The sequence below is a fragment of the Nannospalax galili genome, unplaced genomic scaffold, assembly GCF_000622305.1.
Source record: "Nannospalax galili isolate Female #2095 unplaced genomic scaffold, S.galili_v1.0 scaffold25, whole genome shotgun sequence".
Classification (NCBI taxonomy): Eukaryota; Metazoa; Chordata; class Mammalia; order Rodentia; family Spalacidae; genus Nannospalax; species Nannospalax galili.
This window is the reverse complement of record NW_008355642.1, coordinates 5,429,857-5,456,377: the sequence shown is the minus strand read 5'-3', so window position 1 is coordinate 5,456,377 and position 26,521 is coordinate 5,429,857. Positions and strand designations below refer to the sequence as shown.

General features: G+C 38.0%; 1 protein-coding gene across 2 annotated transcripts in view; it reads left to right on the top strand.

Annotated features, from left to right (window-relative positions):
- The window catches only part of Rnf128 (ring finger protein 128), a 128,595-nt gene that overhangs the window by 40,997 nt on the left and 61,077 nt on the right, over positions 1-26,521 (top strand). Inside the window, exon 1 of one of the 2 annotated variants that reach the window (XM_008852985.2) lies at positions 7,332-7,854. The exons of the other annotated variant lie outside the window; for it this stretch is intronic. Coding sequence (XP_008851207.1) covers positions 7,374-7,854 — 481 coding nt within the window. The 5' untranslated portion in view covers positions 7,332-7,373. Of the gene's footprint in view, positions 1-7,331; positions 7,855-26,521 lie in introns of those variants that run through there. 2 annotated transcript variants of the gene reach the window in all.

The window sequence follows — 26,521 nt, the reverse complement described above, 5'->3', positions numbered from 1 at the left end:
CCACATCAGGGCACTTATCAAATCCTGGCCTTGGCCAAGAGGGCATGTGGGTGTGTGTGTGTGTGTGTGTGTGTGTGTGTGTGTGTTGCTCATGATTAAAACAAGGGCTTCCTTTATTTCAGGCATGCTATATCCCTAACCTTGGATATTGAGACTTAAGTTGCCTTTTTAAAATTCTCAGTTTTAGGATGAACTATCAAACAGATTTATAAGTGAAAAGAGACCCATTTTTTGTTGTGGGTTAAAAAATACATTGCACATATTAATTTTCTATGACCTAACTAGAGCCTGATTTACTGAATTTGTGGTATGCATATCCACCAGGTCCATGGCCTTCATTATGTTCTCTGTCATGTGTCCTATGCAGTGGCAAGATCAAAGATAAATGTTGTAGATCCACAGTCATTCTATATGAGGACATTTTGGTCAATGACAGACCACATAGATGGTGATGGCCCATACATTTAAAATAGAGTTGAAAAAGCCCTGTCGTCTAATGGATGCATAGCTGAAGAAATAGGAGAAAAAGAAAGCATAGGAGAAAAACAGGAACTTCCAAGATAATTTGATGCAAAGTTTAGCAAGTATCCTATAGGTCCTTGAAAATTTTGAAAATATATGGACCCAAATATTGATTTGTTTTCATTAAAAATAGAAATGAACACAAATTACTATCTTCTTCAAAACAAATCTATCATTTAACAAAAGTAAACAAAGAAGAAAGACAATCTGGACATATCTCTGAAAGAAACAAAAGAAAACAAAACAAAAAAACCTAGGATACTATGAGAAGATCCATAGGTAGTTTCTTTAGGAGGAATTCCAGATGATAGTTCTATCAGAGTAGAGGACAGTTCCATGACTATCATTCTCCCTAAACCTTGCAGTGGGACCAGATGGGGAAGTGGAAGACAGTGAGAGATGTTGATGACCTTGAACTTGTGTAGGCCAAGGATAGAGTGTTCTTTTGTGTCTTCATGTTCAACAAAAGTGTTTTTAAATTAGTAAATGAAAAAAATCATGCAGAATAAAGATATAATTAAGAATAGTTCGCAGCGGCAGTGCATGTATGTCATCCTGACACTTGAAACACTGAGTCAAGGGGATTGCACCATGTTGCAGGCCAACCTGGGTTACAAAGAAAATTCCATGCCATTCTGTGCTATATAACAAGAACCCCTGATTCAAAAGCAAAAAAAGAAAGAAACAGAAAAAAAGGAAGGATGGAAAGACCATTTTGCAACACTGTAAAGTATGTTTTTGTTTTAAATGTTATTACAAAAACGTCAAAAAGTCTTGAGTTTATAAAGTAAAAAAGGCAAAACAAGTAAGGTTAATTTGTTTATCAAACAAACCAGTCCAACTTATTTCATATAAAATTTAAAGAAAATAAGTACCACTCTGTTGGTGTCTCTACCTTTCTCTCTTTTTTTTTTACAAAGAAAACATGGAAAACAAAAGTTCTCCCTCCTCTTAAAGACTTCTTTACTTGTGAGTATTTGACCCAAAATAGTCTTTTATATGAATGATTTCTATGGATGTGGAATGCAGACTGATATATTGAGATTTGATAATTAGATAGAAGTTTATTAACTTCAAATACATGGTCATTTTTGTAGATCACAATTCATTAGAGACTCTTTTCCTTCTTCATTTTCCCCAAATAATGCTTTTCACCTTTTCTTTGTTTGATATTTAGAATGTCTTGTGGTTGTAGATTTAATTCTTTTAGAATCTTCTGTTTACTAGAAACCTGAAGAAGATAGATAGAGACTACATGAGACATGATGAGCTTCCGAAGCAGTCTTTCCAGATAACACAGTGAAGAGGAGAGACCCCTCATCGATATAGTGTCTCTGAACACCTCTTCTGCCCAACTAGCATCTCCATAAGCAGGTCTTGCTTGACCTTCAGCGCTTCCCCATTTAGAGTGAGGAAGCAAAGTAACTCTTCAGCCATCTGTGATCCTCTTAATTATTTCCTGAAATTTATATACCTAATCCAGTCCCCCAGTGGAAATCTAGTAGAAACAATTTAGATCAAGTTTCCCTCAATATTCCCCAACAATGTATCTTTTTTTGTGTGTTAGCTTTCTTCAGTAGGCACAAAACACTCATTATAAACGTGTTGAAACATTCATTTCCATGCACACTTGTGAGTGAATTTGTACAGCTGAACATGAAGAGATTTATAAATAATTATGAAACACTTGACTAGATGCATTCTCACAGTCTCCATTATCTAGGATTTCTGAGGCTGCTCAGCAAGGCATTTGGGAGCTCTGGTGAAGGGTTTCTTGTCATGCTAAAATATGTCCCTGGATATGGCTGTAAAAGATGCACTCTTCAACCCTGTAATGGTATTGTTTTTACATGCATAGAGTGGTAGTGCACTACAGTGAAAAGGATACAGAACTAGGAGTCAGGTATACTCCTGTGGGATTTCCAACACTGCCACATATTTGTTGTGTAACCTTCAGCAAGATAGTTCATCTTTTTGCAACTTATTTTCCTCATCTGAAAAATAGGAACTATAATAACTGTTGTGAGAATGGAAGGATATAATTAACCCATGTAGAGTATCTAATAAAAAGCAGGTCTTTAATAAAGGTTTTGGCCCACTTTTATTTATCACAGTGGTGTTATAAAATAGTGATAAACTAGGAAGTGTGTGGTTTTATACTTAGACATGAGATCGAATTCCAATTGTGCTATTTGGTTACCATGGGTGACTTCCACAGATCCAGGGGATCCAGTGCCCTTGCAGGTATTGCATGGCATACCCACACTTACATACATGCAGGCAAAACATTCACACACATGAAATAAAAATAAGCAAAAATATGCTTTTAAAAAGAAAAAGACTACATTATAGTGGCTGTAGGCCAATGTGGGGGGACTGAGGTTTATCTGCATTTGCAAGTGATGACATGACATTTGAAAACATGAAGAAGCATTATATTTTGGCATTTTAGTTTTGTTTGGCTGTTCTTTCTGTCTACACCTCCACCATTTTCATCTTCCTGCCCATATAGAAGCTTTCCAGAGTAGATATTGCTGCCATCCTCTTTCTGTGCAGTTTGCACACCTATGTTTGTTGAGCTGTACACTCATAGCATCACTGATGTGGACTACAATGCTTGTTCCAAGTTGTGTTTTGTCACTTATTAAATGGTAAGAGGCCAGATATGATGTCTTGTTTTTTTTTGTTCTTGTTGGTTTTTTTTGTTTTGTTTTTGGGTTTTTTTTTTTTTTTGGTTTTGTTTTTTTTTTTTTTAGGCTTATTCAAAGTTGAATGCTATCATTCATCTCTATGCCTCGGCAGATATTCCTCCATGTGATAGGAAACTTAATCTCCCACAGCAGTGCCACGCTGTTGCTCTTGCAGGATGCTTATCAGTTTATCATTAGATAGAGCCTGCTAAGGGCCATTTCATTTGGTACTGCTGAAAGAAATATCTGGCAGAATTCGTCTTTGTGGTAGGATTTGAATAATCCACAAAGGCTCCTGACTCACATATACTTCCCTCCTCCATGGTCATGGTGCCTGAAATGCATACAAGAACCATTTCACTTAAACTTTCTTTGGTATAAAGTAGTGTTACAAGGTGCATACTATACTCCAGAGGGATGCTAGTGAGTCATTATCAGCTATTAATACTTAGAGACAGAACTGCATTGGAATTCTGCTTCTGTTTCTTTCTAACTAGGGCTTTAAGCAATTGCTAATTCTGAAACTGTTTCCTCTTCTATAAAAATGGGGATAATAATAGATGGGCATGAGGACTTAATGAAATAAAGATGTAAGCACCTGGTAAACGTTTAGCGAATTGTAGTTGATTTTGAATAGCTGTTATTAGCCTTAAGAAGAACACACACTGAGGGGATATTCTTGGGATTAGTGATTTCAATTGTCAGGAATCAGGTGAGGTTTGGTAGAGGCATTACTGAGAGCAAAGGCCCTGTTGAAGAAGGATTTGGCCAAGGATACCATGGAAACACTGATGACCCAGAATCAGAAGAAAAGAGTGGAAAAGAGGGCAGGAGAGGATGTAGTGAGTATGATCACACTACATTGACATGAACTTTACGAACAAGAAAGGTGTGGTCCTACTCAGGGTGTATGTTGCTTTGTGAGGGAGTGTGCTGTGATGCTTTGTGAAGGCCTGAGCAGTGGCACTGCAAGTGCTGATACATAAATGGGTGGTAGCATTTCTAGTCAGCTACCAGACAACGATGATGCTCCTGATCAACAGACTTAACTCTTAGTAGCAAGCAACTGTTGGGCGAAAATGTCTTGCAGTGAGACAGGAGGTGGGGGTAGCCAGCAAGTTACGTGTAGCAGAAAAACGTTGATGCAATCATGATCTACAATCTGGTTCTTAGCTTTGTAAACTTTGAAATTTGACTGGTAGCATAACCAGAAACTGGTCTCTTGGGGACTAACTCACAGTTAACCAAATTCACAAGAGACCAATATATAAGCCAGAATGCCAATTGATTAATTTATAATGAGAAGTATAACTTCCAAATGGACCTGATACTTGTGTTTGCTGATGAGTGCATTATCTCCCTATAGGCGCCTTTACATGAGAATCTAAATGGTAACAAGAAGGTTGCTTGGTGAGGATGAACTCAGAGAAAGGGGATGCTTAATGGCTCATGTCATCAAGCTATGATAGTCTGATATCTCCATATTATAATTGGGCCAGACCTCCAGAAGAGTTCTGGTGATGTTAGCCTCCCCATTAGTCTCTGTATCACTAGTTTTGCCTTCATATGATCTGGATAATCTGTTTAAACCAAGACCTGATTTTATCATTCATTTGTTCTACTAGCTTCCATATTTTAAATTTGCTAATTAAAAAATGTATAAAGTATACAGAATAGTTGAAAAATAATTTAATGACATCTATATACCTTCCATCTAGACTTAGCAATAGCTATCATTTTGCCATATTTGCTCATGTGTATATGCATATATGATGTGTATTGACTCTACACATTTTAATATGCTTCTTTTTAAATATTTTATTTTTTATTTTACGTGCATGAGTGTTTTGTCTGCATGTATGTAAGTGCACCACATGCATGCAATGCCCACGGAGGTCAGAAAAGGACATCAGATTCCCGGAAGTGGAGTTACAGTCTGCTGTTGGCCACCATGTGGGTGCTGGGAATAAATCTAGATCCTCCAGAAGAGCAGCAAGTGTTCTTAGCTGCTGAGCCATCTGTCCAGCCCCTTAATACAGTTATTTAAACTCTTTACCTGTCAGTACAACCTTACTTGAATAGTTTCATTTTCCTTAGCTCACCTTTGGTAGCTTATATCCCGGCCATACATAAGTACAGAGTCTTAGTTTCCTGGTTGTCCTCTGCAATTCTTAAATACTGTCGTTTATGCATGGTTATCTTTGTTCTCTTTGCTTAGGCAATTCCTGTACTTCACTCACTCATAGCCTTAATTAGTCTTTATTGTTATTATCTTCCTGTCTCTCTGACTCTCCTGCTAAACCCTGACCTCACTGAGAGTGAGGATAGAATGTTGTCATTAAAACATTTATACCCCTGCCCCTCCAGTGCCTTGCATTTAGTTCCCAGTAATGAGTCAATGACCCACTACAGTTTTATCTGCTTACATTATAGGAGTCTCCGAAGCAACATGGCTAAAGGGAACCCCTCTCTCCTCTTTCCCACTGTACACATTTTAAACCCTCTTCTGGTACTCCCTGACTGAAAGCTCTCCAGTCTTCAGAACCAAAGGGCTCAGAGCAAAGTCCTACTCTTCCTTCTCTACCATCCCACAAACTCAATGTTGTTGATTCAGCCTCCAACATACATTCCCATTCTGTCCATTCCTTTTCATGCCTACTGTCTATCTATCCCAGGCGGTGGCTAGAATGAAAATGTCCCCCATTAGGGTCATAGTATTTGAATACTTGATCCTCAGTTGGTGGCTCTGTTTGGGGAGGTCATGGGACCTGTAAGAGGTATGGCCATGGTGGAAGAAGAATGTCACAGGGGGTCAGGCTTTGAGAGTTCATAGCCACCAACAGAAGATCAAGTATTCAAATACTGATTATCTTAAATGTTATTTTCTTGATTATTACTGTGACATAACAACCTTGTTATTTTAGAACTCTTGTGTCCTGGACCTGTTGAATAATAATGCTTAACATAATTTTTCCACTCTGCTAAGCACTGTCCTAAGTGGGTTATATGAATACATTTAACCATCTGAACAACTCTGAGGTAGTTACTACCATTATTCCCATTTTACAGTTAATGAGGATACTGAGGCATGGAGATGTTTTCAAGGTTAAAAACTATTCTTGTAAGCTAAGCATGGTAGCACATCTCAGCTACTGGAGGGTGGGGGTAAGAGGATTGCCCCAACTTGCAGGCAGGCCTCTTCTACATAGTGAAAAATAAATCATATTTCGACAGTGGCACGGGTGAGTTGCTCTGGTGGGTCAGCCTCATTCCAGCTGATGTCAGGGGAAGAAAGGTAATGCAGTTAAGGTTATGAATGGCACAGGGAATTTGCGCTTGCTTAAACCTGGTTTGTGGAAGGCAAACAAAAAAAGGGTTGGTTTTGAGATGTGTGAAGATGATAATTCTGTTGTGATGACCAAGATTACTTGAAACAGGCATCTGGTACACGATATTTAGCCCAGGAGAACTGTAGGAAAGAAATTCACATTGTTGGTATCAGAAAAGAGAAAGGTATCATTTGAGGCCACTAAAAAATGTAATTAAAGGGGGAAATGAGGGCATGCTTTGCTTGTCTTTTCTTTAGAGACTCTGCCAGCATCCAAACCCCAGCACCATCCACCTACTCACAACTCAGACCCTTTGGACCTGCCACTTTTGGAAATACTTTCCCATTCTCCTACCATAAGCCCAAAACTCCCCTCCAGGCAAAAGATAAGAGCGACGGAGCTATCCCAGCCTTTCAGAACGAACTGGAATCCGAATCCCAGCAGAAAGCTCACACTTTGGCACATCCCCCAGCTCCTCGCCTGCCTGTGCATTCTTCCTAAAAGGACGCAACACACCTGGCCACCCAGCCTCTGAGTCTCTCCCTAAATGCCTTCCCATCCTGTGACCCTTTTAAGAGGCGGATCCCGCAGTGTCCTTTCCTCTCTCGCAGCCACCTCTACCCCCAGTCGTCTGGGCGGAGCTTCGCGCGAGCGCCCGGGAGCCCGACGCGGCCGTGGCTGGCAGTCGCGAGCGGAGCAGGACTGGCACTTGCGGAGCTGCGTCTGCGGCAGCCTGGCCCTGGCCGCTGACGCTGCGTGCCCGCCGGCCGCCTGCCAGCTCTCTCCACCTGGCCGGCACCTGGTCTCAGTCGAGCGGCGGCTGGCACGCGCCATGGGGCCGGCCGGGGCCGGGGTCTGCTGCAGGGGCCGCTGCGGCGCTGCCCGGCTGCTGGCGTGGTGCTTCCTACTGGCTCTCAGCCCGCACGCCCCTGGCACGCGGGGGGCCGAAGCCGTGTGGACTGCGTACCTCAACGTGTCCTGGCGGGTTCCGCACACCGGAGTGAACCGTACGGTGTGGGAGTTGAGCGAGGAGGGCGTGTATGGCCAGGACTCCCCTCTGGAGCCGGTGGCCGGGGTCCTCGTACCGCCCGACGGGCCGGGGGCACTCAACGCCTGTAACCCGCAGACCAATTTCACCGTGCCCACGGTTTGGGGAAGCACCGTCCAAGTGTCTTGGTTGGCACTTATCCAACGTGGCGGAGGCTGCACCTTCGCGGACAAGATCCATCTGGCTTATGAGAGAGGGGCTTCTGGAGCCGTCATCTTTAACTTCCCAGGGACCCGCAATGAGGTCATCCCCATGTCTCACCCTGGTGAGTGCAGCTAGTCAATGGCACCCCTGCAGAGCTCTGCCTTGAGCACTTTAAATCTATTTCCCTCCTAACCTGTCTGTTCTCTTGCTCAGAAGGAAAACGGGTGCCCTTTTTGCCCCCACGGAGTGGAGTAGGGACCTCCTGAGATTCGCCAGGTGTGGGGGTTGGGTGCTTTTAAACATTCCTTCAGAATTTGTCTCTGGTGGAAAAGGGTAAGACGTAAGACAAACCAAACAGGGGTGCAGAGGCTCTCACTGTAGGGGCTTTTTGCGTCGTTTTTTCCTGGTGTTCCACGAGGGTGCCTTGCCTTGGATTAAGCGTGGGAGGGTGAACCTTGGCTTTTAAACTATAGGGGAGGACATCGCCTGGAAATTTACTCCTTACAGTATAAAAACAGATTTTTCTCCTCTCTCCACTTCTCTCTCCATGTTTTCTACGTATCAAGTATAAGGCTGTGTTACGGTACCCTGTTAACCTCGTTGTAATTTTCGTGGAAACTTTATTTAGCGTTTGGGTTCTCTGTCCAGTGGTCTTGAATCCCATGTATTGCCTCATATCAGAGTTCCTGTTTGCCTATGACAAATCTGATTTAGGTTATTGAGTTCCCAAGCAGGTGATTAATGTTACTGAAAAAGAAAGGTTTATTATGTGTGGCTAGAGCAAAGGCCTAGACTTTGTGAAAGTACAAGTTCTTAAATTTGTGGAGCTGGTATGGGTGACTAATTTACCCCTTTCAGCCATCCATCCAGAAACCTCCCATTTTGTAATTGGTGATCCTAGGCCCTGAAGGACGAAGGAAAAAAAGGAGGATAGGGGGAGGAAGAGACTTGTAATGTATCATGGTTGTTGAGAGCTAGACCTTAAAGGTAGACCTTGATTCGAAACTCTGCTCTAGTGCTCATGAGTCCTGTGACCTTGGACAACTTATGTGAACTCTAAGTCTTGGTATTCTCATCAGTCAGATGAGATAGAATAATAAGAAACAGCTTATCCACAGGTTTGCCTCTAGGGTAAAAATGAAATAAAGCCCTCAAGAGTCTAGGATAGTGCAACTAAAGGTTAGCTGATATGGATTAGCCTTGTAGGAGTCCCTGGAGAGAGGAATTTGCTTATTTAAGTGCTAGAGGATTTGTGTTTTGCTTACAGCAGTGTGACTGGCCCTGCCTACAGAGTTCTTGTATTGCCTGGATGGGTGGCATAATAGAAAGAGCTTTGAAGTAGAACTAGGAGAGAATTGAATTCCTTTAAGCCCCTTTACTCTGTCAGCTTTGCGACCTTGTTCAAGTTACATATCAAATGGTAGTATAGGTGTAGAGGGTAGGTACCAAGTCAGCAGAGCATGCAGATATGAAGCTGAGACAGGTGAACTACATGATCCCGATCTGTTTTAAAATGCTGTGCTTTTTAGATTTAGTATACTGATTAAGGGAGCAAACTGTACCTTTCCTAGTCGACAATGCAGTGAGTCAAATGAAATTACTTTTTAAAGGCTATAAAGATGAATAATGTGGCGTGGAAAAATGAGTATATAATATATGATATATATAATATATATAGCTAAGTATGAGGATTTGATTTCATCTTCTCCAAATGAGATTTATTTGCATGAAGGATTTGTAATTGAAAAATATTTTTAAATTAGAGAGTTCCTATTTAGGCTACTGTACTTCTGGTAGGGGTATGTATCAGGTAGCTTCAGGGGATAAAGTGAACTTTGGTTGAGCTCCCACTATGTGCTGGGCCTTCCACATAGACCTTATCCTTTATTGAGAGGCAATATGGTGTAGTAGGAAAAATGCAGATACTGTAATCAAAATTGGGGTTCAAAGTGTGTGTTTACCACACAATGGCTTTATGCCTTTGTACAGATTACCTAACTTTCCTGACTCTTAGATGGTTTCCCCATCTATAAAATGGAGATCATATTTATGTTGCAGTGATTTCAAAGGATAATATGAGCCACATAGCAGATGATAAACAGCCAGTAAATATTAAAAAAATGTTAGCTGTATAATACATTGACGGTAACAAGAGGCAAAAAGTGAATGCACAAATACATGATTTGAAGACATGGATGCCATGAGAATCTATTTAAGTCTATTGTATTTCTGGCTCCCATATAGGAATAAAGAAATCCAGGAATACCGATCATTTAATTACATTTGGAAAGTTATTTTGATACTTAAAAAACTTACTTCCCAAGGTAATGGCACAATAGATATTGCCATTATGCTAACTAGACAGGCTAGCAAATTTTCGAAGGCACAAAAATTACATTTCTTCCTTAAACTAGAAAAACTACTTTCCATGTAGAAGAGAGTTAAGTTACTTTATCCACATTTGTTACTGTTTCTTTGGAAAGTGCTATGCTGTTTGTTTTTCTCTCTCCAAATAAGTCTAGGGTTTCATTTTAAATATCTGATCTCTCTCTCTCTCTCTCTCTCTCTCTCTCTTTTCCTGAATCATAGGGGCAGGTAGGAAGGACTAAGGTTTAAGTTTTAATTGCTTGCTTGTACATCAAATGTGGGAAAAGCCATTGCTGTCTCCTTCATTTATAAAAAAAAAAACAACAAAAAACCCCCAAAAACTCTCTTTTACCCACTCTCACAAGGACCTGAATTTGAATTGTCTGTTCTTTGAGTTTATGCTGAATATCATCATTCTCCTGTGATCATAAAGATACATGGTTTCAAGTGATTGAAATATATGATTGACAACAGTTGCTTTTGTCTTTGTTCTGGATTTTTGTTTGTTTTTGAGGCAAGGAAGGTCTCACAGCACAGCCCAGGACTCATGCTACCTAATGAGTTCAGGCTGGCCTTGTAAACATGATCCTGCTTCAGCCAACAAAGTGCTGGGATTATTTCTGTCCACCACCATGCCTTGCAAAATAGTTGCTTTATTTTATTTTGTGTTGTTTAAGAGAAACTCCACCATGTGTGAGTGAGTGATTAGGAAAATGAACCTGCTTTTTAATTTATTCCAAAACTTCACGGAAAGTAGTAGTTGTAGCCTAACATCAACCCATGCAATTTATGTCTCTTTTTCAGTTTGATTGCAAAATAGTCAGAAAACCTTGCTACACATACAGAAATCATTAGAAATGATAGATGTATATTAATGGTGCCCTGGAATGTCTGAATTATACAAATTTCAAGCAAATTGATCCAGAAACCTGGAAGAAAATTATGTGGGAAATTTAGTTTCAAAGTTTAATTACTATTCATATTCACCATTTTAAATATGAAAATCAGATGATAAGCAGCCAAAACTTAGAGTAAGCACTAAAGCCATCTAAAATATGGATTTTCAGGATGTTGAGCATGCTCTCACTATTGCACAACTTACTGTTCTTTCTCCAAGCAGATGGGCCAGAGCCATGCCTGCTGTCTAAATGAGCACAGCCCACGGGTTGAAGTGATGTGTGTACTTGCTTGTACAATTTTCCTTGAGTCAATATGTACAGGCATGAATTTATTGAAAGACCCATGCAGAGCTACAACCGTCATAATCCATAACACACTGACACAAACTTGAAATATATGCCTAGAGGTGACAGGAGAAACACTATTCCCGAGGGCTTTATATAAAGAAAAATGAATGAACCAAACAGTATAAATCAATGAGTTGGTGATCTTTAATGGGAGACAATGGTATATAAAAGTTACTTGTATACTTGGTTGAATACAGTACATTAGTTAAGAGAATGGGCTCTGCCACTTAGTGTTTCTAAACTCTTAGATCAGTTCTTTTACTTCTCTCAATTTACTCTTCTGTAACATGGGCATAATAATAACAAACTTGCCTCATGAGGTTTCTAGGACTAAATGAGATAGTATATCTACTATATGTTGAGTACAGTGTCTCTTACATTAAGAAGCTACTATTATCTTTTTAACTCAGCAAGCTAGTTAAATGTATTTTACAAAATGAATATTGAGACCTAAGTGTGGGGGACCAAATTTGAAAATGAGAAGCCTATACCAAAGTTCATATTACTCAAAAACTCGGCTTAAACCTTCTATGCATAGAGTAGATGGGCTAGATTTTTTTTCACAAGGAAAACTCTTTTTGACCCTTTTAAGTTTGCCTTTTTTTTTTTTTTTTCCGAACAGCAGCTTCTCAGTCAAGCTACCAATTTTCTTTCCATTCAAAACAGGCTTTCAAATACAGTTTGTTTGCCTGTTTGAGGCAGGGTCTTACTGTGTTGCCCTGGCTGACCTGGAGCTCTCTAGATAAACCAGGGTGGTCTTGAACTCATGTAGATCCATCCTCCCAAGTACCAGGGTTAACAGCATGTGCCACCACATCTATCCCTGAAGAACTGTTTTATACTGATTTCCCAATCCTTTCTCAACTCTTTGTTCTTTTTTCTTGGATAATGACTTTCTTAGTAGAAGAAGAAGTTCATAGTTCATGAGAGGATTGGATGGAGACAATTTACCAATGTGAAACACCATTCTCAAATCCATTTTCAGATGTGCCCTTCATGATCTCTCTAGTACTATACTTGATTCTATTAGCTACTCTAAAATTCTCCCCAGCAGTCTCTTGCTTCCCTTGCTATTTTATTAGCCAGTTCATCTAGCACTTCTTTTCTTATGTACCCTGTGCCTCACAACTCCCCCTCTTATAAGCAGGTGCAGCATCCAGTTGATTTCATCCCGTTAAATATTATCACATAGGTCCCCTTCTCTCTTGTGTTAGTTAATACCCTGTTTTCAGTTCCTGTGTCTTTTCTTAGCGAATAACATTTAGCTTCCTGATTGGTCTCCTTGCCTCCAGTCATTTTCTTCCTGCTTGCAGTTCTTCTTCTACGTTGCTACCAGAGCATAGCTCTGATCACACAAATGCCCTTGCTTATAAATTCTGAAATACACTGCTCAGTGCAGCAGACGGCACTTCATATGTTGGTCCCAAACTTCTTTGAAAGCTTTGTATCCCTCCTCTCTCATACGGATCCCTAAATGTTCTCTATCCTTTCCCATTATCATTTGAGTGCATTTTAAATAATTTTAAAAATTATTATTGTGTGTGAATATGGGTACACACACATCACAGTACACACATGAAGATCAGAGGACAACCTTCAAGAGTCCGTTCTCCCTTTCACCATGGGATCTGCAGATCCCAATCAGGTCGTCAGCCTTGTAGACATGCTTGTTTACCTTATTAGAGTATCCTTCTGCCTGCTACCCCTGGATTCTCTTCTTTCCAGCTCTGCTGGTCTCCCCCATCCTTCAAAATTGAGCACAGATGCTTCCTAATCTTTGAATACTATCTTTTAAACATTTTTAATTTTTTATTTTTAAGACAGGGTCTCACTATGTAGCTCCAGCTGGCTTGGAACTTGCTATGTAAACCAGGCTGTCCTTGAACTCACGGAGATCTGCCTGTGTCTGCCTCTCCAGTGCTGGGATTAAAGACCTGAGCCAGTTTTATTTTTAATTAACACACAATAATTATATACATTTATGGGTTTCAATTCTAATGTGTCTATTCAATTTCTTTTTTTCTTCTTCCTACTATAGCCCACACCTGAAACAACAGTAACACTTTTATTCAAGTATCACGTTATCTCTTTCAGTATTTTCTGCCCTTTGGTGATAGTTGTTTACCTATTTTGTCTTCCTACATACAAGATGATAGTCATTTTAATGTTCTGTTAATCTTCAGGTTACTCATAGGAACATATGTACTGGATGTGCTCTGGAAAGTCTTCGTAAATTGGATTAAACACCCAAGTACTCAAATGCCAACAGGGTCATAAGACTCACTAGAAAACTATCTAATGACTGGGACTGAAATTCATTTTATTGAGAATTATTAACTGTAATTGTATGAGTACTACATAAATAATTATGGCTAAACTCCATACCCTGTTAAGGAATTTAGAATTTAGTAGGAGCAAGAGTATCCAATAAGAATGTAGAGATACTTCAAATTATAGGTTCCCTCGTTTCTATAGTGACCAACATATGACTAAGTGCTATGGTTTTTTTAAAGGCAAAATGACCTAGGTAACAAGGAAACAACTGACAGATGTAGAGTTTTTATATTATGTTTTCCCTGTGCTGGTTTTTGATGTTTTAAAAACTATGCCAGTATTCAATTTGTGTCTCCAATTAAAATACTTCCATAGAATATACCATGAATTTTGACTTTCATAGCATAAAATGATCCCCCCCCATTTAAAAAAAGAATTATAGCTAGATCAGCACATTGTTTTCTGTACACATAAAGAAGGTTGCTGTTCCCCTCAGCCTCTGGAAAATATATTATCACGTATACAATAACACACTTAGCCTCTGTGTTCCCCATACTTTTATTGATTTTTGTCCAGACTTTTAAATGGAGAAAATAGAGGAGAATACCAAGGTCATTTTCTTTGTTGTTTTCTGATTACACAGTTAATTATCTTGTAGAATGGTTGGAAAATATAGAGAAGTATAAATAAAATGCAAACTGTTATTCATGATTCCATGACACAGAAGTAAACACCATTAATATTCTTTCTTTTATCTTTTTCCATGTATATGCATAACTTCCTGTTACTTTTATCATAATGCTAATTTTGCATAATTTATGTCATGTTACCAATATACAGAAAATTAAAAGGCATATAAACCTGTAGATAAAGCCATTTTAACATTTTAGACTTTTAATCATAATCTTATTATTTTTCTATGTATACATATTACTTTAAAATTTGTACTTATATACTGTATTCACTACACCCTATCACAACTTAGTGCTTTTTATTGTTAATTTTCCTTGTGTAATTAAAATTGAAAAAGGATTCTCTTGTAGTGGGGATGTGGAAGTGAACCTCTCTTCCATTAGCTAGCAGAAAACAAGTGCAACAATTGGATGTGGAATACTATGATTTGGAGCATTTAAAACAAAAACAAGCTCTCCACAGACAGTTACATCAAAATATACTCACTAGTTATAAATTGGTGTGGTCTAACCACTTATGCATTTCCTATTGCCTTGATCTTTTGAAGGATTTTGTTTTTCTTTGAAACAAGAGTCATATGAATCCCAACCTATATTCCAACTTGCTATGTATATAGTCAGTGTTGACTTTGAACTATTTACCCTCTTGCCTCTACCTCTAGAGTGCTGAGATTACAGGTGTGTGCCATCACAGGCTTGGTTTATGTTGTGGTGGAAATGAAACCCAGGACTTCATGCTACCAACTGAATTAAATTTTTAATCCCTTTGAAGGATTTAATCATCACTTATGCTTGTTAGTCTTCTCTCAACAATATTCCTATAAGTGATGTCTTTTTTTTACAATTGAGGTTTTTCTCAATGAAGTTGTATCTTATTGATTAAAGTAGCTTTTTAAAAATCATTATGTCCACCAAACTATAAGTTACTGCTGAGATTTCTCCAAAAGTTTATTTGATAGGGTACCACATATTTTTTGGAGAATGGCCCTGTATTAGATCCTGAGGACAGAAAAAAAGGAATCTAAGGATTTGTATATGTATATTTTAGTGAAGTATAACATCCATACTAGAAATGTACATAAATCATAAACTTAAAGCTCAGTGGATTTTCACAAAGTGAAAACACTTGTGTAACTTGCACCCAGTCGCTAAATGGAATAGGACCAAACTCCCCAAAACAAGCACACACCCCAATGTGAAAAAGGTTTCATGTATCACAGTTACTAACTCTGCCTCCTGAGGGAATATTTTTGTGGCATGTAATAGGAGCTCAATCAGATATAGAAACTTTACAGTAGTTATCCTCACCTATATATTTTTATGGTGTTAATACCAAGTACATGTATTTTTTATGAGGGTACTAAGTTCATCCACATCCACTTTGGAGCTCTATACAAGAACCCTTTTTTTAATTCCATTTCCTGTTCTCCTTTTCAGCTGTATATATCTTTATATACATGATGTTATGTACTTAATGCTTAGGTTTGCCAGTAGATTAACTACAACATTGATTTTTAGGGAAAATAAAGTCCAGTGATTCATGCTGAGCAATTGGAAACCAGTTACAATGGGAACTATTAGGTTCAGAATTTAGTTGTGAGTTGCTTGGTTTTAACACTTGAATGATTAAGTTAGTTACCAGTGTTGACTTTGAGCTAACGCTATCCAATTTGACCTTTTGTGAAAGATACTACCACTAGAATTTGCTATCTGTTTATGGGTCTCTCTAGACATTGTCAGCTAAGACAACATGATGAAGAACTTTAAATAAATGCTGCTCACAATTAGCAATATCTTAGTGTTAAAGAAATTCACCCTGTATTATTAACATTATTGATGAAACTATAGGTTATTTTCCCCTTCCGTTTTCTGTATTCTCTGAATTTCCTAGTTTGAAAGCACTTTTAAAAAATTTTTGTAAACAAAGAAACTTCAAAACAACACAAACAAACAAAAAAAGGGGCTGTAGAGATGGCTCAGCAGTTAAGAGCCCTGGTTGCTCTTACAGAGCACCCTGGTTCGACTCCCAGCACCCATATGACATCTAACAACCATCCATAACTCTAGTTACAGGGGAATCTGATGCCCTCATCGGACCTCTGTGGGCATTGTATGACATGGGTGCACATGCAGACAATACGCTCATATACATGAAACAAAATAATAAATAAAATATTTAAAAAAACAAACCTAGGTGCTGGAGAGATGGCTCAGCGGTTAAGAGCACTGGTTGTTCTTGAAGAAGACCCAGGTTCGATTCCCAGCACCCACATGGCAGCTAACAACTGTCCGTAACTCCAGTCCCAAGGGATCTGACAGATTTCTCACTTAGTAGCCCTGGCTAGCCTGAAACTCGCTTTGTAGACCAGGCTGGCCTCGAACTTCCTGCCTTCTGAGTGCTGGAATTAGAGGTGTGCACCCCTACGCCCAGCTTGTGTCTTAATTTTTTACCCCCTTCCTCTGTCTTTACTAATTTGGTTAATTCTATTTTAGGTTATCTTACACTTATGCACCTATGTGCATGTTTCTGAGAATGTTCACATTCTCCTCCTCCCCTCACTGCTCCTTGCCTAATTTAATGTACTGTCATACATATAAAATATGGCCTGTAGAGTATGATTTGTGTCCCCCCGTGTCCTTCAGTTTGGATCCATTCACTGGGCCCACCAAGAGTCCGAACCTTGTAAAACACTGTCTTTGATCTCTCTTGCCTTTTTCCTTTTCAAAACTGTTATGTTTTCTTTGATGTTCTTTCACTCATTTTTAAATTAAATTAATCATTATAAAAGAACAGTGTTTTTTGTATATAGTGACCTTGATATGTAGCTACAAACGTTCATACCCACAATCTCCACAAAACTTCTACTCAACTATGTAATCCTCCTGATTAAATATACCTTTTCTCATGTTCCAGTATTCAAAATAAAATTGAAGTGCTTTGTTTTGCTTTAGGTACAGTAGTGATAGTGTTTTCAGAAAAGATATATTAAATTTTGGGTTAAGTAATAATTTTATTTTCTTAACAGTTTTATTCCTCAAAGTATTTTCATATGTAATAATCTGTGGGCTCTTTTGAAAATCCAAACTCTATTTAGCAACATTACTATGCCAGAAATGTGCTGTCTCTAGTTCCAAACAATTAACTTACAAGTAAACTTTAGAATATAACCCATTAGTGTTCTCTTGTGATTATTCCTCATAATGATAGTCATATTGATGGCTCAGTGGTTAAGAGTACTGACTGCTTTTTGCAGAAGACATGGGTTTGAATCTCAGCACCCACATGGTGGCTAAAAAACATTAGTAACTCCTGTTCCAGGGGATCACACACCCTCTTCTGACTTCCGCAGGCATTGCATGACAGGGATGCACTTATACACATGTAGGCAATCCACGCATACACATCAAAATAATAATATATTTTTAAATGGTAGTCATGGAGATCTAGCTTATTACCTTCTTCCCAAATGTGCTGGTTTATAGAGTTTTGTCTATTTTATTCAGTTTGTCATATTAATCATGCTGCTCTCACCTTTCAGTATGTTTCACCTTCAAGAAACTTGTTTTTATTTTCTTTGTTTCTTTTTTGAGATTTCAGAAGATGTTATTCCAATAACATTTGCCCCCTTAAAAGTTTTAAAAACTACCTTAAATTTGACTTCTGCTTTGTTTAGTCATCAGATTTTCAAGTATGTTTCCTCATTTTAGAAGATTTCAGGGGCTGGAGAGATGGCTTAGTGGTTAAGAACACTGGCTATTCTTGCAGAAGACCCAGGTTCGAATCCCAGCACCCACATGGTAGCTAACAACTGTCCATAACTCCAGTTCCAGGGGATCCAAAAGCCTCTTCTGTCCTCTGCAGGCATTGCACGACACGGATGCACTTACCTATGTGCAGGCAATACACACATACACATAAAATAAAAATAATAATAAAAAAATTTTAAAAAAGATTTCAATAGCCATTTGAGTGGAGGTTAGAAAAGTGACTGTTTTTCAATGAAGTTATCATTCAGAAAACATCTATAACACTGTTCCCAAAGTACATTTCAAATTCTCATTTTTCACTGCATTTCATTTTGACAAGAATGAGAGCTATATAAGAGATACCAGAACTGGCAACTGTAAAGATCACCTGATATCCCCATTCCTTTGAGACTTTTGTGTTGTGTGACTTTTCCTGGGGAGATTAGAACAAATATCTACTCACCCAGATAGGGCACTGACCAAAGAAACAGTTCCATTCAAGTCTAGCTCAGTGATTAGTGAGTTTATTATGGGTTACTTGAAGGAGTATGGGTGGATCAAAGGCAGATGCATTACTGAAAGCCCACTCTAGCATGGGCAACAACTTATAACAGTTATATTCCTGCAGCTCCCTGCAAGATGTTTGGGCAGATCAGCTGGCAAGAGAATCTCTTCTTGTCAGCGGTTGTTACTTTTTATATAACCTTGGGAAGGGGGCTTTGTGAATCTTGTTAAATTTCAGAAAGTTCCTGGGTCTCATGAGTTGTTTATTTCCTGACCCTTGTAAATTCTCTTACTTCTTGAGTCTTAACAAGCTTCCCTCCAGCTGGAATGTTTCAATTTGAAAGAAATAGTTATGCACCTGAAAAGCCCACCCCATTTTCACCTCTCTTTCCTGGTTGATGCCTGCTGGTTAAACTTGATAGCAAGGCAAGGGAATTGATGTGCCTTAAGCAGTGTAATCAAAGGCCAACAGATATCATTTGGTGTAAAGGAAAACCCAATTGATTACTTTTTTATTTCAATCCATGACATCAAAGGTAAAAACAGTCCACTTGAATTTGGGAGATAGCATATTGTAATAATACAAGAACAAATGTCCTTAAGTCTGAATGCTTGGTGTGAATTTCACTACTACCAGTGCATAAATATGTGATATTGGGCAGATTGGAAACCTGGACCTAATATATCTTACTCATGAAAGAGGCATAGTAATACCTACTTTCAGTGATGTTGCAGATAAAATATTGAACATGTAGTCAATAATCTTGTTTCTTTGAATGTTTTGTTAACACTTTCATTAGTATGAAGCATAGAACTTCTCTATTCATTACTGTAGGTGTTCACTACAAGCACTTTGAAATACAAATATATAATTATTTTACATGAAGAGGCTGAAAAGAACTATAACATCCATATTGCTATTTTTCTGGGTAGTTCCTGAGAAATGAAGGGGAAATTGCATTTTGAATAAGTGAATCCCAGCATGGTGGCAAATACCTGGTATCCTAGCACTTGGGAATTTGAGGCCAACCTGAGCTACATGGCGAGATTGTCTCAGGAAAAAAAAAAACTAGGAACATAGATTAGTGGCATGGCACTTACTTATCTTATTCAAATATATGGGTTTGGTTCCCCAGAACCAAAAAAACAATATGTAACGATAATAAAGAAGAGGTCATGAATTTGAGATGGAGTTGGGATGTGGGAGGAACTAGAGAGGGGAGGAGAAGAGGAATAATATAAATACAATACTCATGTATAAAATTCTCAAAAAGTAAAAATATAAATTATATATATACATGAAAAGAAAACAAAGCAAGACATAGAAAAGCAAAAAATAAAAAGAATGAGATATGGAAACAATGATCTCTTCCTCTTCTGTGTATTTACATTTTCAATAAGAGCAAAATCTTACTATTAAGAGATTATGCTCCAACAACAGAAATATCTTTGGCTCTTTTTCTGGTGAATTAAAGAGGAGATTTAGGAATCAAATGGATTTTGATATGATTCCCAGCTCATTTATCTCATGTAATAGCTTTGTACTCTTTGCCAAATTGATCTCTTTAAAATCCAATTTCTATTCCTGTAGAATGGAGAATGATAATTGTGTCTATGTTATAGCTTTATATGAGGGATAAATTAGGTAATATAGGTAAAGAATGTGAGGAAAATTCTAATACACTGAAACATTTCTCAGAGCCTCTAATCTGTTAAGAAAATTCTGTTTAACTTCATTTAATCTATTATTTCACAAACTCTTTATCTATAGAACCTCATTTACCACCAGATACTTTACATCTAAAATAGAATTTGGGAAACACTGGCCCACATACACTTGACAATTTATCTTTTCTCTGTTGTTCTTTATTTTTAACCTCATAGTTTAACTATATCAAAGTCTTGTCCTGGTCAAAAAGTGACTAAACCGGTAGAGTTACCTCATTGTGGTAGGAAGAGAATACTTTCAAAAGTAATGACATTTACTTACATGTCTGTCTCTTTTATACCGTTCAAATAGTTCAAAGTAGATATCTACAGGTAAGATTTTTTTCTTTATTGACTATCAGAAGCAGCTAATTTTGAAAGGATAAAAAAGTGAGATCAGTTTGGGGGCATTTTGTTATTATTTGTCAGAGGGATATAGTGTAGAAGCTAGCCTTGTGATTATATAAAAATAACCACTATATTCAGGTATTATAATGTTCTTATAACTTTTGAAGAACTGTATTATAATAAAAGCTATGCAGAGGCATTCCAGGTTCCCATTTAATGTAGATACATAATGTAATATTAATTGGACTTTTTAAAGTTTTGTACCTTTGACTTGTGTCCAAGTCAAAATGAAGACTTTGGCTTTCAACACGAGACTCTCCCTAACTATAATCACCAATGCAGTTTCCAGTCAGATACCCCCATTCAAAAAAATTACTGAAAAAGGTGCGTATTTTGGAACCTCTGGTTCCAAGCCCTGTAAAAGTTTCAATCCCCTTCATAGTGGCTGTCTCAGGAGTAGAGGATTGACCAGGTAAAACATAAAGATAAATTATAATGTCATCCTTTCTTTCCATGGAGCTCACAAATTCAGGCTCTATTACATAGATTCTTGTCAATACTATTTTAGTCTGTGTCATACTTTTGACTTGGAATGTCTCCTGAGGGAACATGTGTTAAAGGCTTGGGCTCCAGCCTGTAGCACTATTGGGAGGTGGTATAACCTTCAACACTTGGAGCCAGATGGAAGGAAGGGAGTCTGGGAGTGGACCCTTGAGAAATTATTTAGACCTTGGTCCTTCTGCCTGAGTAGTTTTTTTTTCCTCATGGTCACTATGTGGTATCTTTGTTCTGCTACACCCTCCACACTACAGTGTTTTGCCTTGCCACAGGCCTAAAGTAGTTGAACGAAGTTCCCAGGCCAAAAGATCATATATTGAAGCCTCTGAGAAGTTTAGCCCCAAAAGACCTTTCCTCCTTTAAAGTTATTTCAGGTATTTTATCACAGCAATAAAAATCTAAATAATATAGTCAAAATCTCAAATACCAACTTAGGAAGAATTTCAGGTCTACCCAACAATGACACTGTCTAAAACTGAGCAACTAAATTTGAAGGGACAGAGCACATTTTTCTTCTGTCCACTCTTTTACTAATTCCATTTGGGCTGAAAGATTCAGAGTAAAGTGTGAAGCGGTGGAGGTCTTGTCCCTGTTGAAAGTTAGGCTTACAAGTCTAAGCTATGGCTGGATTCTGCACATACGTTTTCAGCAGAATTCTCCTTCCCAAGGCTTCATAATATAGTAAACCAGAGCTGATGAATATAAAACCGAACGATCAAATGTCTATGTTTGTGAGTTTCCTTTCCCTGAAATCCCTATGCCTTGCATCTATCTACTCTTTTATTGTTGCTCAAAAAATAATATCATTCTAATATATTGTTAGTCAACTATTCACATCGTGTTCTAAACGGCTCTTGATATTGCAAAATTTATTATCCCAAGGGGTTAAATGCATTAGTATTATAGTTTACTGGTTAGTATTCCTCTAGAATACTTTAGTAAGTAGCTGTAGCAAATGATGAACTTTGTTTCTAGCAGTCTTATCACCTCAAAGTCAAGATCATGGCGCTAGAAAACATCAGTAAAAAATTGAGTATTATTGCAGAATACCCTACTTACTAATTAAATAACATATATTCTATAGAATCTTGTAATAGCATCTTCTCTTTCTTTTCCTCAGCATCAACCCAATTTAACGTTGTATCTATTCTGGCTGCTTCATGGGTTCTCTTTTATGCTCTTCTGAACATTCCTCTAAGTGCTAAAACCATCAATTTCCTAGTGAACCAGAATGACTGTATTCTCACCTGACTTTCAGACTTAAATAGTATTTGTTTTGGTACTTGAACATAATTCTGACACTGAGGTATACCCAAGCCCCAGGTTGGAGATTAATTATTGCTATCACTGTAGCAGACCTGTCAATATGGTCTTTTCAACAGAGTCAGCACTGTGACTCTGACACTGAACCCAAGATCTATAGAGTAGGATGAGTTTTTAATTTCATTTTAATTTTATGTGTATCAGTGGATTGCCTATATGTATATAAGTGCATCCATGTGTGTAGTGCCCACAGAGGTCAGAGGAAGGCGGTGGATATCCTGGACTTGGAGTTACTGATGGCTGTTAGCCACCATGTGGGTGCTGAGAACTCAGAATGGGGTCCTATGGAAGAGCAGCCAGTGCTACTAACTGCTGAGCCATCTCTCCAGCCCCTATTCTTTTAAATGTTATTGTTATATGTCACAAATTTGTTCTGTACACAATCATGTCCTGTCTAGATGTGCCACCTTTGTATGTAGGGAAGAGGTATATTAGAATGCTCACCATGATTATCTAAAAAAGATGAATTTGGCCAGGCGTGGTGGCACATGCCTGTAGTCCCAGCACTTGGGAGGCAGAGGCAGGCGGATCTCTGTGAGTTCAAGGCCACCCTGGTCTACATAGTGAGTTCCAGGCCAGCTGAGGCTATAGGAAGACCCTGTTTCAAAAAAGACCAAAAAAAAAAAAAAAAGATGAATTTGGTTTTCAGACTGAATCAAGATTTGAATTATCACTAAATATAGCTCATTGTAGCCCAAGACGTTCCACTGATATTTGAAACCATGAATAGTATTGAGCCATATATATTCATATATATATATATCACGTTTTTCCTTTATGTACATACTTAAGATAAAATTTAGTTTATAAATTATGTAGGGTAAGGATTAATAACAGCAACAATGAAAGAATAATTCTAACAATAGATCATAATAAAATTATTTTTAGTTTCTGAATTGTTTATTTCTGGGATTTTCTGTGTAGTTTTTTGGAATACAGTCACTTGAAACTTCAGAAAATGAAATCATGAATAAGAGGAAAAGATGTACATAAAATTCCATTTATCAAGCATTTATTTGACACGCTATGTGCCATTTACTGAGCTAGGTGCTGTAGATGCAGTGATGAAAGAGACATTCACTAACATGAAGATGTTCATAGTTTGGTGTGAAGAACAATTAAACCAAATAACTTCAAGAGAAGTATGCACAGTATAAATTGCAGTATCTAATCCAGATGTATCATGTCTTATTTAAAAAAGGTAAAACTTCATTCTGTATATGATATCGAGCTTCTTAAGAACCATTAGCAAAAGAATAATCTTATTACAAGAATGTTTTTTGAAGCTTGAAGAGAATGAATCTGATGACTTAGACTGGTGATTGGAGACCAGTTAGGATTTTTTTTTTTTTTGGTGATTTAGATTATATTCATGACAATGGAGATGTGTCATAATGTTAAAAGAATGGGATTATTTCTGGTGTGGCTAATTTCCAAGTTTTTCTGTATGAAGTGTGTTATATACTGATAAAATGATTCTCTTGGCAGAGTTTTTCTATACATGGTAAAGAATTGACATTGGCTGGGTGTGGTGCCGTTTGCCTTTAATCCCTGTACTCAGCAGAGACAGCTGAATCTCTGTGAGTTCCAGGCCAGCCAGGATTCCAGGGTTACAAAACAATAATTTTGTAAAGAAAAGAAAGAAAAGGGAAAATATTTGAAATTGGTTTGAGAAAGTGACTGTACCACCATCTTGAAATTATTAAACATTAATATCGGCCAAGCTGTAATTAAATTACAGTATATTGATTCTGAAAGTATTGCCTATAGATCACATTCAGTAAAATAACCCATAGAACTGGTCAAACCTGTAGATTTCCACATCCTTCCCCAACCATATTGAATCCAAAGGGTTCAGGAAGCTCAGTGTTTTAACATGTCTCCCATTTAATTCTCATGCATATTAAAGTTTCAGGATTATGGGCTGGAGAGATGGCTCAGAATTTAAGAACACTGACTTGACTGCTCTTGCTGGGTTTGACTCCCAGCACCCACATGGTGGCTAACAACCGTCCTCAACTCCAGTTCCAGAGGAATCTGACGCCTTCTTCGGACCCTTGTGGGCATTGCATGATATGGGTTCACTTACATACATACATACATACATACACCTAAAAATAAACATAATAATAATAAAGGTTCAGGATCATTGACCTAGTCTAAAACTTCACAAATTATAGTCAGAGGAGTATTGGTCCCTGATATTCTCTCCATTGACCACGAAGTCAAGGAACTATTTTCACAATAGCACTTAGACATTATTTACCACATGTACTGTGTTGATATTTACGCAAATGATCTAAAATCAATGGTGAGTCAAACTGATGACATCTTACATTAAGACAGGAACACCAAATGGTTTTAACTGTATTCTCTACCCACATGTACTTATGGGAAAAATAAAATGCCAGTTTTGCGTAAGAATGTCCCTGATGAATCAATCAAATAACTAATTTTACTAAATCTCTCAAACTTACATATATGTCTATTTCTGTGTGTTGAAATGCAAAGTAGACATAGAGCAGTTCGGCGCACAATGGAGTATGTTTGAAGGAAAAGCACACGTGGGATAGAGATGTCGGCTGAACTAGCTGCTCTCTTCAATACCTCCTTTTAACTTGACATCTTACTGACAAACAAGAATTCTTCAAAGTTAAATATTTGGAAGACCTTTTCTCAAAAATGGAAATTGAGCCTGCCATATCAAGGAAAACCACTGACAGTTTTTGACGCCAATGATAAAATTTTAAGGTTTCAAGCAAAATTAAAATTTAAAAAATGTATCCAGTTTGTGAGCTTGATAACATCCTAATATTTGAACTTCTTCTCTCATATCAGGATTGATATTAACAACTGATTTGCTTTTTGGTATTGTATAATTTTGAAATGAGTCAACATTTAGATCTGTATAACTAAGTGAACCAGTGTTTTCCATATAATTAATGCATGATATAAAAAGTGGATTTTTAAAAAGAGGATAAATAGGTGCTGGAGATGCAGGTCAGCTGGTAAAGTGCTTGCCTTGCAAGTGTGAAGACCAGAACCCACATTTAAAAAAGCTGGGAACAGTCCTGCATATTTACAATACCAGGGCTTGGGAGGTAGTTCCAGTGGATCCCTGGGGCTTGCTGGCCAATCAGCCTAGCTGCTCAGTGAGGTCTAGGTCAATGAAATACCATAACTCAATAATCAAGGTGAATGGTCCCTGCGGAAAGAAACATGGATGCACACACCTACCTACATACACCCACACATGCTCCACTCCTCATAAACATGCACACACATGCACACATGGAAAAGTGGATAAGTAAAAAGTCCATTCATTGTGTAAGACAGACCAGTGGATTTCCATTTAACCAAGTAGAAATAGTTTATTGATGTGGTTTCGTTTATACCTTAAAACAAGTCATTAAGAAACTATCACTTATTGAGTTTTGGTGTAGTATCAAGGAGGAATATATGCAGTTATCTGGAAATACTGTTAAAGCAACACTCCATTTTCTTTTTTAAATTTTATTTATTATTTTTATTTTATGTGTATGCGTGAATTGCCTGCATATAGGTAAGTCCGCCCATGTTGTGCAGTGCCAGTACTGGTCAGAAGAGGCTGTCAGATCCCCCGGGACTAGAGTTACCATGTTGCTGCCATGTGGGTGCTGGGATTTAAACCCAGGTCTTCTGCAAGAACAACTTGTGTTCTTAACCGCTGAGCCATCTCTTCGGCCCCCAATCAATGCTTTTCTAAAAAAACATTTTGCAATAGCCATTCAAAATATAAGATAATTAGGAGGAAAGGCTTATAAAAGCCAAAGTACTCTTACAAGTGAAACTGCAACATGTTAAAAAACAGCCAGGCAAAGGAGGAGCGTGTTTCTGGGCGATAAGTCGCACTGTTGCAGTGATAGCAATTCTTCCTAAATTAATTTAAATTTCATTACATAATTCTAATAAAAATCCAAACATTATCTTAACTTAAAAACAGTTCTCTGGTCGATCTGGGCAAATAAACAGTGAGAATAGA